The 15,235-nt window shown below is 28.0% G+C and overlaps 1 protein-coding gene across 2 annotated transcripts in view; it reads right to left on the bottom strand.

Annotated features, from left to right (window-relative positions):
• Positions 1 to 15,235, bottom strand: part of LOC148233666 (muscle, skeletal receptor tyrosine protein kinase-like) — a 67,521-nt gene that overhangs the window by 3,856 nt on the left and 48,430 nt on the right. For both annotated transcript variants that reach the window (XM_088188998.1, XM_088188997.1), the window contains exons 3-7: positions 7,542 to 7,694; positions 6,352 to 6,443; positions 3,772 to 3,939; positions 1,569 to 1,740; positions 1,250 to 1,408 (exon numbers count right to left, since the gene is read on the bottom strand). In XM_088188998.1, coding sequence (XP_088045124.1) covers positions 1,250 to 1,408; positions 1,569 to 1,740; positions 3,772 to 3,939; positions 6,352 to 6,443; positions 7,542 to 7,694 — 744 coding nt within the window. The remainder of the gene's footprint in view (positions 1 to 1,249; positions 1,409 to 1,568; positions 1,741 to 3,771; positions 3,940 to 6,351; positions 6,444 to 7,541; positions 7,695 to 15,235) is intronic.

The raw sequence follows: 15,235 nt of genomic DNA on the forward strand, positions 1-15,235 counted from the left end.
ACACATCAAAGGTAAAGCTTGAATTAATTATTCTTTTAGCGCGTGCCTGATTTTATGTTAATTATAAATACGAATTTCCACTTCCTTTTGTAGTATATGCCGTATAACTTTTAAAAAGTCAGTATATATTGCATATATGTATATTTTATAATTTACTATATACATACACTAATTACGTTTTTATTTAGAAAAAAATATTTAATATGTCTAAAATACTCTGATGAATATATGTAGGTATGCTAAACTTATTTAGGGCATCGGTTACCGATGAACGACGCGAAGTAAATACTTGGGGTACTAATTAAGTTTTGGATGATAAGAAATTTACATATGTACATGTATTCAAATCGGCCAAATAATGCAATGACCCATGCCTAATTTTATTACCAAATTATTTTGAAATATTTATATACACTGAAACGAATTACCGTGAGAATTTGAAAATAATGATAGCCTTCAAATGATCATCCCTCGATTGCAAATTTATCGAAAATCGTGGTTCAGTTCGCTAAATTTACCGTGCGCACTATCATTTTACGCATCCGCAGAGACGTCGTACAGAGCGCACCAAAGAAGTTGTTTCTGCTGTGGAGCGTAGTATTGAGGAGGACCCGAATAAGTCGATTCGCCATTGTGCACAAGAATTGGAGCTGTGTTTATAGACTTGAGATTTTGCGGAAAGATCTTGGTTTACGAGCTTACAAGATCCAGGTGAATGAGCCGAAAACGAGATTGCTTTTGATCTTCATTTTCACCACAAAATTTTGTTCAGAGATGAGGCTCATTTTTAGTTGAATGTCTACGTTAACAAGCAAAATTACCGCATTTGGAGTGAAGAAAATCCACAATAATTCAACTTTTAAATAAAATTCTCGAATGTTTTTCTGTGCATAAGTCTCTGACTATTGACTGAAAGACTTGCGTTCGAATACCATATGCACCTTAGGGACTAGTTGAAAACATCCACGCAAATATAACATGAGAAACAAAATATCTCACTTAGCAACACTATATTGGTGAATTGATACTATATATTTTGTTGCCTTATAGTTGTTTTTGCTACTTCAAAAAAATACTCATGCGTTGTAAATATCTAATTTATTATTTACATATGTGTATCGCGGAGAAATCCCTAGAATATGAACATTTAATATGACATGAAAATGAATCGTAGGGGAGCAGGGAGAAAAGTTATATTACTAAACGAGTTTAGTATCATATTAAAATGTTTCCAAACTGGGTAAATTACCTCTAACGACTCCTATCAACGTCAGAATATTCTCATGCCGGAAAGCACTCATAATGTTCACTTCTCTGATAAAATCGTCTTCGGCCGTTCTGCTAGCAGTCTCCTTAAGCACTTTGATGGCCACTAAAGTGGTGGTACTCGCGTCTATTTTGAGTTCGCCTAAAAAATTATAAATGCAAAATTATCTTTTTAATATTATTTTTAGTTATGATGACATATCTGACACTGAAGGGAGAGTAAATTTGCTCACGCCAAAGTCTACCTTTAGCAGTTTCAGAGATTTCAAAACTATGCGTTTACATTATTAATTGTAAAATACCTTTGTACACCTTTCCAAAGCATCCCTCGCCTATTTCGTCGACAAATGCGAGAGCTTCTCGAACCAGTAAAGGCACAGCCGGTCCTTTGGAATGTGTTGATACACTATAAGCGCTGCTGTATTGGGGGTTGGTGATGTATCTTTCAGCTAGCAGCGGCTCTCCAGTGTGGGGCTAATAATAAAATTAAAATAATTTCCATAATGAATTTTACGAGACTGCATTAATTTTTGGTTTAAATACCAAATCGATCATATAAATTTAAAGAGTGATAAATAATATTTAACAATATACAATTTATTTAATAATTATACAAAAAAATCCGCGTCGCGAAATATTTTATATATTTAATTTAGTAACAGAATATTTTGCCACGCAAAAGATGAGATGTAATATTTTAATATTAATAATAATTCACATAATTATTCTAAGCCATTTGATTTGTCATGTAGAAAATTTCTAAGTTTATTCAATTAAATGTATGATTCAACATTTGTATTTACGCATGACAAATCATGTAAATCGGATTATTGTAACGTAATTAAGTTAAATTTTAATTAGAATTTTACGAAATATAATGATTCGAATCGCGTCGTGGAACTTAATAACATTGATACAAGAAATCCAATAACGAATAATGTTATTGATTATTAAATTCTCGTACATTTATACTGTGAAAATAATAAACATGTAGTATTTTCACAACGATATATAATTAATAATAACTTATACAGAGCGAGCAATATAAATATTAAATTTTGATATCCCTTGAACTGTTAATAATGCTATAGAAAAATAAAATAAGTCCTTTCTTATGTACATGTTACATATGATATTTTTTATTAAATTTACAGTTCACAGAATATCAGCTTCAAAAGTATTATTCGTTTTGTATGCAATATTATAAATATGTTATTGATTTGAATTATTTTAGGTTAAAAACACTGTACAACAAGTTTGCCATAAGGCTGTTATTATATTGTATACTTTATTTTTAAATTTCCGCTTTTTTATGAATGATTATTATAGATATGTATTTATTACAAATTTATATATTAATTAAAATATTTTATGCTATAAAATATAAATAAATTTATAAAAAATAAATATAATTCCAGCTTAATAAAAATATACTTTTTTTTAAATCTTTCATTGAAACCTGACAGGCGTAAGCCCAATGCGTTACAGCGGAGTAAATATATACCAACTAGGTAAGTGACTCAGACATAATGAATAGTATGATATTAACAACCACCACATTGAATGTCTGGGAATCAGTGACATCTATATTAATAATTATAAATTATTATGTGTAATTTATTTTATATTCAATAGTTGTCACTGCAGCTGAGGCCGATTTTTTTTTATTAATAGCGCATTTTATAAATAAAATTTCGAGTGCCGCTACTGGGGATCGAACCTGCAACCTCAAAGTTATTAGTCTATTCCGTAATAAAAGTAATTAAATTTTTTTAAATATAATATAAAGCTTTAAATAATTTTGTGAAAAATACTTATACTACTGAAAAAAATTAAGCATTAAAAAATAAAATCAAACGCAAAAAACAGTTTAAATTTTTCTTTGTGGCAAAAATCTTGTTGTATAGTGTGATTTAAGTTTGATTTAAAAGGATGCAGGAACACAATTATATTTTCGAGTAATTTAATAAGCGAATATTTGTACAATATATAATAGCAGTAACCCTTTGACCGCGGATGATATCTATAGAAGATCAAGAAAATCGCCAGTATGTATTGGGCACCTAAATGAACCTTTAAGCATTTGTAATAATATTTAAATAACTTATGGCATAAATAGGTGCTCCCCCACATATTAGCAAATTTCTAAATGGCGCGGTGAAAGGGTGAATAGAAGCATTGAATGCATACAGGGTTTAAAATATTTAAAATATATATTTAATTTGTCTATCGATATTATAAGCACACACTGTATACATTTCAATGAATATAAATTGTTAGAAAATAAGAAAAGAGAATGGATTCGGACGGGATAGGTAATGCCGGGTATAATAATGCGGTCACGACTGGTCGATCGTAGGATGACGCGAACGTCAAAAATATCATACCTCGATTGATCAGAACGATAGATTAAAATCGGCATTAAGGTAGTTAGATTAGGTTGGAACGGAAGAAAAGAGAAGAAAAGAAGATTAATTAAAATTAACTGTTTATTCATCGACTTACAGCCTCCGCTTTTCGCACGCTCTTATCTTTGCAGATTAACCCGTTTAAAGATTTCCACTTCCAGCATATGCACAGCGCTATCATCACGAGGACAAAGAGCAAAACGGAAACGGGCGCTACAATGGCGATGAGGTCCACGCCCCTATCCAGCTCGGTAGCTTTTTCAATCTGGAAATAACGTTATAAAGATTAATTGGCTTTAAAATGTCCAGGATTTACTATACATAATTTATATCGGTTTATATTAACCCCTAACTGGATCAGCGTCTCTTGTACCGAATTTATTGTACACCTGTGTTCCGAACGAAATATGTTTTTGATTATGAAAAGGTAAAAGAGGTCGAAAAAACATACATTTTAAATGTATACTTTTATATTATATATATGAAGTGTATGTTTTCTAATTTTAAATGATATTTTTATATTATTAAGCAGGAGTACACTCATGAGGTCAATAGTGACTGTAGGGTCAAACAAATTATTGGGATCTTATCTTGTGATGTTCAGCGATGGAAACGCAATTCAGAGTTTTATTTATTAAAATTTCATTAAAAACATATCAAAAAGAAAAATGTGACGCGATATTTGAGGACACGGTATTCGGAAAGCGCAGACTCTCTGGCGACGCTGCATCTATGACTGCGCTCTGACGTCGTTGCTTTCTGGCGCTGTTTCTTTCTACGAATGCAACACTTGAGGTTACATCTAGAGTTGCAACATCAGATCAAGGTTTCAAGAGGAGATAATTAAATATATTATTATTTACATTTATTCATATAAAAATAATATACACAAAAAATACAATCAAGAATAATTACAAATATTACAAAAAATATTTATCTGTTTTTTTAAGTATATTTATTATCTTAAATGGCTAATTTAACGAGATCAAGATTTTTTAATTTATTTTTATAAATTTATACAAATTTAAGGCATTATTCTGCCTTGACCAATGTGAGATACTTTCTAATTCGCTCGCTCGTATTTTTTATTGCATGTGTTAGACCTAATTGTACTAATTAAATATATATAATATATTGTAAAAGTAAATTGTCCATTATACAGAGTAATCCAATTCAAGCTTCCTATGCTGGCGGCACTGTAAATCAGACAGCTGGCAATAATCACGCGTGTTCAATGTGTCAAATACAGAGACGTCGATTAAACTTTTTCCAGAGGAGGGGGGGGGTAAAGCTTGTTTATTTAGTGGTCGTTTTTTTGAATATTTCGTTTTCATTAATATTCATAATAATTCATTTAATGACTTGATTTTTTTACCAAATTCAAAACGATGTTTCTGTTTAGAATCCACAAATCGATAAAACCGCAGGGAAACGCTCGGTTATCTGGCGTTAATATTAAGATTTTTTACAACAACATTACAATTTACAATAAGTGAGAATTGAATGAAGCATATTTAAACCGAATTTCGACCAATAGGAGAACGTAACAAGCAATTATCACTTCTCAGAAGTAAAAAATTCACGTCAAAAGAAACAAAATTGTACGCAACACAAAAAATATTATTAAATTTAAAATTAATATGAATTACCTAATCAAATATCTGTTTATGTGTAATTGTTATCAACAACGTATGTATGTATATACTGTATATACACATATGATTTAATCATTAAAATAATAATATATATTTTATGAAATTTAATAATGGTTATAATTATATTTGTTTAGTGTATAAATAAATAACTGACTAAATAAAATTATTAATTGACTATATAAAATAAACTATATTTCACATCTAATTTTGACTTTTAGAATTCGTTTTCCTTTTAAAATAGCTGTCTTAAATCAAGAATATCCTCGCGAGGTAGTTTTCTTACTAAGACAATATCTTTCTATGATATATTTATTTTATATATAATAAAATAAAACCATCGTGACTTAACAGGTTTATTATTATTACAATAAAAATAATACATAGTAAGAAGGAAAAAAACATATAATAGGATCAGATCCTCGTAGCCGGCTTTAAATAAATAAATGTGTAATGCCAGCTTATTAAGGAGCTAGATGGAGACAGCGATAGGCGAATCGGCTAGTGCAGATGACTTGGCTCTAACGGGTATTAAAAGAGGACACGATTTTGATTCTCGAAAACGTTCCAAAACCTACAACATTTTCGAATCGAATCGAAAGAGGCTGGGTTACAAGAACGGATAATATAAAGGTAACACAAGAATCTTTTCCGAGCTTTTTCGATTGAGATGGAGTATTTAGCTATTCGGGGATTCCAAATTAAGAATTTTTATTTAAGAAAAGTGTCATAGAGGACCTCGTAACAAAGCCGAGCATATGGAAAATATATCGCAGATGTCGTTTACGTGTAGAGAGAACATCTTCTTGCTTTCAAAAGAGATTGTAGGAATAAACTGATGGTGAAAAAAAATTGCAAAGTGTGTATCTATATATATATATATATATATGTATATATACACAATTTGTATTGTAAATATATGTGTATATTAGAGCGATAACGTACATTTAACACCATTAAAAAATATGCGTATTATTCCAGTTAAGGGTAAAATATTTTCGTAATAAGGTTTAAAGTCAACATACCATTTCTGTGCTGGTGCTTATGTTCACTCTGGATGTGCTGTTCTCTCCACTAGGCGGTATAATGTTGTGGATAGGTATGGGTCTGAGAGGTACTGCAAAGGGATAAATATCGAGTGATGTAATAGAATTGACAGATCATGTCAAAATGTAAGTTAAGCGAATTTACATGAGATGAATCTGCGGTTTTGCGGGGAATTGGCTCAAGAATACCGTTGGAAAGATTGTGTACATTGGTAAGATAATCTTAAAGATAACGTTACAGTGTAGACATTTTTCAAGTTTATTTAAAAATGTTTTTCATTACTTTAAAATAAGTACTTTCATAAGTAATAGTTACATATATATCAATACGTCCTTTATTGGAACATTATGTATACATAAGTATGTGTAAGACATCCTTTCACTCTGTATTATCATATTTATTATACGATACGTTTACATTATGTATATGGCTTAAAAGCAGCAATTAAAATATCTTAGCAATATGGCGTTTTATTTATAATTATTTATCTTGTTCATTTACGTTTATCAATAAGAATATTATTTCTACAATTGCGCATCTTATATAAGTTTCCGCTGTCGATTATTTCACTTGCCTTCATAATTAACTCAGTATATGAATTTATAAACAATACGTTAATAAAATCTTTAATGACCCAAATTAAAAAAACAATAATAATATAATGCAAGATTATCAGACGTTATTTTTTATAAAGATTTTAACAAATCGCCTTTCAACGATTTGGCAATGTCTCGTTATTTTTTATAAAAAATATGTATTACACATTTTAATAAGATTTCATCGCCTAGGTCTGACAGCAATTGATTTTTAAGCTGTTGAGTTTTTCTTAAATTATTTTTTTTAGATATTAGATTATAGTAAATAAAGCACTATTATTTAAAAATTTCATAACATAAAAAAATAATAATTTCTGCTGTACTTAAGTTAATAGGCAAAATGTATGAGATTTTAATTAATATTTTTTGTGGTAATTCATTAAAATACTAAAATTTATTAGGGTAATAAATACGCAATGATTGATCTATAGATATTAAAGCAATTAACCTCATGTATGCATATATTTAAAAAAATCTCTCGGGAGTGAGTTACTGGACGACATGCGATCGGAAGGTTGAGTATTCTATACTGTGCCATTTGTTTTAATACCTATGACTGATGACTTTGTTACCTGTCGATCTATTTGGACACTTGAGGTCTGCTGTGGGTCTTGACAGGTCATGAGGACAAAGACACTTGAACGTGTTGTTGGGAAATCTCTTGCAGGCTGTCTCGCCACCACAAATTCCTGGCCTGCATTCTCCGCGCTGCGGCACGTTCCACTCTGAAAGGAAAAAAGCATATGGTTAAATAAAAAGAACCTGTTATATCTTAATTTACACATTATCCCATAATGCGAAAGGGATAACTGTCAACGCGACATTGATATCGCTTTAAGCTCTCAACGAAAGGCGTGGGCAGGTTCGATACAATCTCAACCCAATGACCCATAATTTAACGAGGAAGGTATTAAATTTAAGTCAAATTATCTAAATAATTATAAAAAAAACTGCTAAGACAAAAAATTATGAAAAGAAATTTCCGTTTTTTTATATTATACTTAAAATTTTAATACAATGAGGAAAATCTGTTTCATTGTTTTCTGCTAATTATTATAAAACGTTTATAAAAGTAAATGTTTAATAATTAAACTCAATTAATAAAAATCCTTTTTCTAGCTTCAAAGAGAAATAAAATGACTGAGAATAGAATTATTAATATAAATAATAAAACATATTTTGATTTATCACATTTAAGTAAGGACCTTGAGTTACTGAATTTATGTCTATAAAATAAGATATGTTTGGATATTTTTCATGTTGTTTTTGCACAACTTAAAATTGAATATGTCATGAGAAATATTAATTTGGGATTTGGTGAGGGTACTGTTAGTCAGAGAATTGTAAAAATTTAGTTTCATTAGAAGTTTTAACTACGTACTGGCGATATTATGCTTCAAAATAAAATTATAATATGAGGAAAACATATCGAGAATCATTGTTAAAAATAATCCATAAATCACTGCTTCGAAATTCGCAGCAGATTTAAAGTGTTTTATGACATTCGTTCATAGAAAAGGTGCAAATTAAATAAAATATAGTAAAAACCTTTTTAAACACAATTGTTAATTTAATAAAAAGGCATCGATGCATTTACGAAACTGCAATTTTCACGTACAAATGCAATTATCGGCGAGTCGTAAAAATTAATAACATTATTGTTCATTGCGCTTTTAACGCGTATGTGTGACAATAATTTTTTCACGATTAGCGCGTATTTTTAATAAGTACATACATAATTTTGTACCATTAAAAAATCAATGGATATTACAAGAATTTAGTATTATTTATATATTTCTTTTTTTAAATTTAAAATATACGAAACATAATTTATATAATAACTGTATTTTATATAATTTTTTTAAATTACTAATGACGCTAATGAATATTAATGTTGTATTTTCTTAAATCAGACATTATGGAATTATATTTAAAGTACAAAATATAATAATTTTGTTATTTTTACATGTATTAATAATTAAAAAAGAATTAAATTTATACATATTTAAATCCTATTTTTTTTATTTATAGTATTTAAATACATATATATTTTAGCACATTTTTTCCAAATTCATAAAAAATATTATGGTCAAAATTATTATAAATCCTTAACAATGGTTTGTAGTATATTTTAATACATTATATGCGGGAGAAGAGAATCTACGTTTCGTTACGCTTTGGTTAAAAATGGGAGACGAAGACGAATTTTTTTTGTGATGCGATGTTGGGATTTCAATTATTTGCGCCCAATTGTTATAAATATTTAATATTTATAGCAGAAATTTACTTTTACTACTTTAACATGTTTTTAATAAGCCATCCTTATTTATTTGTTTTACTTTTAAAATTAATTTACAGCAGGAAGTATTTTTTAAAAAATTTACGGCATAAATGATGAACTTACGGTTTGCTTACGGAATTAAGACTGATTCTGTAAAGAAGAAATTGGTTTAAAAACATTTTTTTTTACTATAAGTTATTTTTTATGCTTTATGAATAAGCTGCCAAAAAGCTAATATCTATGTTTTTAATATCATAATATAATAAATAGATTCTGAGTTTTTTTACTCTAATATGTTAATCACTGTATTGAAAGCTTTTTATATATTGTGCCATCAATTTACATGTATGCATCGATACAAAAATAATTCAAAATAAATTCCATATACGAATATTAGGCGCTCAAATTGGTCCAGACCAATCTGGGCAGCACTATTTAAATAGCATGATTTAATATAGTAGCAAATATGAACAATATATGTACATATGTATGTATATAAAATTAATAAGCGTTGTAAACTTTGAGCCATGTGTGGCAGAACGTGATTTTAAATTCGTCATTGTCTGAAGTTTCTGCTTATATAATACAATATATAATTATAAATATAACACATATACGTAGATGTATTATATATTAATAATTATAATAAAAAAAATCGTTTCCTTGTTATTATGTAAATTTAATTAGTTAATGATGGTAAAATATTCGTTTATCTGATTAACTTGTCAATCACATTAATTATATTCCAAAGTTATAAAAGTTTCGGACAATGTCTTTGTTAAAGCTCTCGCAATATAAAGTGTAGGATGATGATAATATAAGTAATTCTATTTAATTACTGATTAATATATACTTTATATTATTTTTATAATAAAAATAATAATGAATTTTCATCTATGAAATATTATGAGCGCGTTTTAATTCTTACTTATATTATTTTTTACATATATTACGATTTTATTCGCATTTCGCTGATATTTTCACGGGTATAACGATAATGGCTATCATGACGCATTGGAAAAATCTGTATGATGGCCAGATCTGTAATAAAAAAATTAAAATAATAATTTATATATGCAACATATTTTATAATTAATTTTAAATTGCTCTGGGCAGATTTTAAAGGGGTAAATAATAAATATACATAATTTTTTCTTGATACACAAAATTAATGAAGCTATTTACAATATAAAAAAATGTATATGTTTATTAAAAAAAATTAAGAATGTGTTAAAAACATATTTTATATAATACAATAATAATTGATAAAAGAAATTAAAATTATGCTCTATGTAAAAATACAACGTTACTTATGAATCAAATATAAAATATAGAATTTTTCGGATACTTCCGTTGATTTTTCAACGGTGTCAAATTTGTTCAGAATTATTTCTGTATTGGTGTATTAAATTGAGTTATTGCTGTATCAAATACACGACAAGATCAACTTATACGGAAAAATATAAAATACAGTGTGGAATTCACGAAAAGTTCGACAATACGTTCATAAAATATTCACAGACGGAAAAGGAGAGAAGAAAAAGTAATTTACATATTTGTATGTAAAAAAATTCGATTGGTAGTAGATCTATACATTATATACTATATAATAAATACTTTTTTATTAAATACAATATAATAAATGCTGTCTGTTTTATTAAATACAACAGTATTATTCTCAATTATTGATATCAGTTGAGAAGATTTTAAACACTTAATATTTTTATTTTATATTTTAAATAAAATCAAATTGATAATTTGCGTTTAATTATAGTATTTTAAAGCGTATTTTTTATTAATGTTTTTAAACATATTTATTAATAATAAATTAAGCATAATAATTATTAATGCATATATTTTTATAATAATGAATTTAATTAATCCGTTTGTACATACTTTACAAAACATAAAAAAAGTTTCAAAGCCCCAAAAAAATTAATTAATAATCTTTCAACTGAAAAATATTCCTGAGAATTTATTATGATGGACACTTCAGACTTAAACGTATTTGAATAATCTAATTTTATACAATTGATATAAATCTTTGAATTTAAAACGATTTCTTTATTCAATCCATCAGCCATCAGTGAAAGTAGTCTTTCATTAAAAAACCGCAAGGAGTTGAAAGTCGCTGCCACAATGCCCTTACAGTCAAACCATATAATTATATTACAAAACCGGTAAAGTAATGAACTTTAGCATTAAGTTTCTTATATTTATCTGCGCATTGTGCATTGTTCGTTTCTAGGAATTTAGACGCGAACTTAGTCGTGACAGGTCACAATCTAATATAAATCGTTTGCACATTTCTGACGTGGAAACTACGAAGGGTCTACGATAAAAATGTTTTCTTTACAATATTATGTTAGACCGGATCTAAATTTATTTTCAGAGAGCGCTTTATGATGCTTTGCATTTTTACAACGAAAGAAAACATACACATATGAATAAAAAGAGGCAACAGGTGCTGCCGTATGCCTTTTGAAAGATATATCATTTCATTCACACATACGTGTATAATCATTCCTATGTATATGTATATATTTATTTAAAGACAGATCAAATATAAAAGATTTTCTTTGAAAGTTCATTACGTGGTTTTTAAGTAGTGGTTATAACATCAAAAACAGTAATATGTTATGTATAGAATATATTACGTTTTTTAACTATGAAATACAAATAGTCTACATTTAACACACAGTCAATAAAGTATGTGTTACATCTTAATGAGTCATTTACAATTTAAGTAGAAAATTAGTTTTCATATTTAGTTCAAAACAAACAGGATTGTACCACAAAGCTTATAAAATAACTGATATTTCATACATGTATGTATATAATCGATTCCTCTTGTATACATATGCATGTATCTGAATAATTCCACGAATTACAATAGAATTTGAAATTCCAATAGCACAGGGAAACTTCTTATGTAATGTAATTCCTAGACTATTTTATGTGATTACTAATTTTGAGTTATTTATGAGATAAACTAGTTAAATATTGCCGTCTTCATATATGGAATTTCCTATGCATTGTTTCACAAATTGAAAGTTCAATTCAATAACTTGAACATTAATCGAAAACCATATTTTTTTATAGCGTAGTTTTACTTGAAACAAACATTAGTCTTCAATCAATAAAATTTGGTTAAATTACACAGTAATTATAAATAAATAAATACAAAAAAAGTAAGTATTTCTATCGAATGGTATCGATATAAACAGATCGGAAAAATAAAATAAATAAATCATAGTGAAGGTGAATAAATTGACAACTCGAGATGCATTTAATTTATTTAATTGCTTCGATTTACTAATAATTTTGTAAGAACTGTAATGCTTCAGGATTTAATTTAATAACTTACTGTTTATTAAAAAAAAAACAATAAACTTTATTGCACAATTTTTTTTCCCCACAAATGATATATTTTACTACATAATTATAATATTTACCGTTAAGTTAATCGAAAGTTTTCTATATTTATTACCCATGAAAAATATGAATGATCCGTGTCTGAGAGTAGGTACTGTGGCAGTTGTTGATTGACAGTAATTTAATGAATGATTGTCGATCATCATGTGCTTAGCGAGTGTTACATCTTTCACTTAAACGAAAAGACACATTTAAAAACTCGATTCAAAATCAATTTTAGGAGTGTGCTTCGGAACATATAAAGGCTAGGTTTTTATTTTTATTATTGCAAATCTTACGATGTAACATGACATGCGTTTTCTTAATGCATTACAACAGATAAATAAAATCTATAACTCTAAATAAGTAGCAAAAACCAGACTGAAATATATATAATTTTAAAATAAAATATAGGAAAATTTGAGAAAACCTAATCTCTGAAGATAGATCAGAATTATATTTACATAATAATAACTAATCTTCCAGACACGATAGAATATAAAAAAAAGTGTTTTAAACAAAGCGATTTCAGATATTAAGTGATGGTTATTAAGTGTGTGTGGCTATTGTGCTTTTCTGGGTGGTCAGTGGATTCTTAATGCTGAATTAAATCATTGTCGTTTTGATGCTTTTCAGTCTAAATTTTATTGTAGTAACGAGTAAACACTAGGAGCGTACGGTGAGATACATTCCCTTTCGCTCGTTTGCATGTTAACTGACGAGAGTGAGTGAGAAAAAGTGGACGTACGGTACGCATGTAACGCACGCCCTTATCTCTCACTCACGCACGAGCGAAAGGGAATGTATTATATCTCACCGTATGCGCCTTGTAAACACAAGCAATAACTACTAAGTAAGTAATGATAAACCATATTAAATCAAAATCTGTATTAAATCGGTGACATATATTATAAATTATTATTACAGTTAATCATACAATTTAAAAATATTTTACGATACGATTTTTATTTGTGAGAATAAAAAAATCATGAAAATCTAATATGTGATGATCAAATGGAATTATAAATATATAATAGTAAGTATAATATATATATATATATATATTTATCTCACAGATACTATAGAATAAAACACATTGATGTTCGTATAGAATTATATAGTATTAGTCACCGACTGTGTGGCTATTGTGCAATCTGAGGTATTCAGCAGATTTTTATTATTGAATCAAATCATTTATTTCAGTATATAAAAAAAATGAAACATCTGCTATTAAATGTTATTAATAATATCATTTTTATTAAATTTTCCGTAGTAATCTGACAGGCGTAAGCCCAATGCGTTACAGTGGACAAATCTATACCAACTGTGTAAGTCAATCAGACATAATGAAGGTCTGGGAATCGGTAAAATCTATATTATTAATTATAATAAAGTTTTAAGTATTGTTCTATTTATGTATATATACGTTTTTTTTTGTTTTATAAATTTAAAATTTGTTGTCACCATCGTGGCGCATTGGCGTAACCTGCTAGGCCACGATGGTCTTAATTTAATCTAAAAAAATAAAATTATTATGTGTTATACAATTTATAATCAATAGATGTCACTACAGCTGAGCATTTAAATAAAATAAATAAATAAAAAATCGATTTCCACTGCCGGGGCTCGAGCCCGAAACCTCAGAGTTACTAGTCTGAGACGTTACGGACTACGCTATTCCGTCTATATTTAAAACAATTCATAAAATATGTACCATCTCACTTGAGACTATCCATATACGAATCTGATTATCAAAACATAAATATGTATAACATAAACCAATAAAAAACTATAAATTCATTTAACTTATTTTAAAATAGCTATGATGAATTTATTTGTACAACATCCTTTAGATAAGATTGTAGTCTAGATATAAGATAACATCTCGCGCATTAAAAGGAAACATGCGATAAAAAATATCACATTCTCTTTATTCTGAAAAATACTATGTGAAATATGTTCATAAGTAGTGAACATGCTAAAGTGTGTGTGTGATAAATCGATTTCAAAAAGTAACAAGGCATTGATGTATGATAAGTTAAGCAGTTCAGAAGTGAAACAACTTGAAATTAATTTACGATAGGCGTCTATCTTGATTTTATTATGTTAAACTTGTTTTTACACACGTAAAAATTAATATATTGTATTATATATGAACCTGCGTTGAAAGCGTATGTTTATCACTGTCTCAGTTAACGGGGGTCATCGTTATGACCTCAAACGTATGCTCGATGTGGTCACATAAGCCATATTTTAAACTGTTATTTTCTATATACCTTAATAAGTATTAAATGAAATGTTAAAAAGGGATAATATAAAGTTTGGTTTCAATTTGGATAAGAGAGAGAGAGAGAGAGATTATATTTTAAATGATTTTCATAAATTTATATTTTTTGATTGCATTGGTTAAAAGCTACGAGTTTTTTAAGTTAGATGTATTTACTATTAAAAATGTATTAATAGGCAAACAAACCACAGCTTCTCTTAAACTGGTTGAATGTACTGAAGCGTGCATCTGACATCTTTTATCATTCGCGGTTCATCGCTTAACCTTCGGTTCAAATTCTAGTG

The sequence above is a fragment of the Plectrocnemia conspersa genome, unplaced genomic scaffold (genome assembly GCF_051122295.1).
Source record: "Plectrocnemia conspersa isolate PC_06_02 unplaced genomic scaffold, ASM5112229v1 ptg000007l, whole genome shotgun sequence".
In the NCBI taxonomy this organism is placed as follows: Eukaryota; Metazoa; Arthropoda; class Insecta; order Trichoptera; family Polycentropodidae; genus Plectrocnemia; species Plectrocnemia conspersa.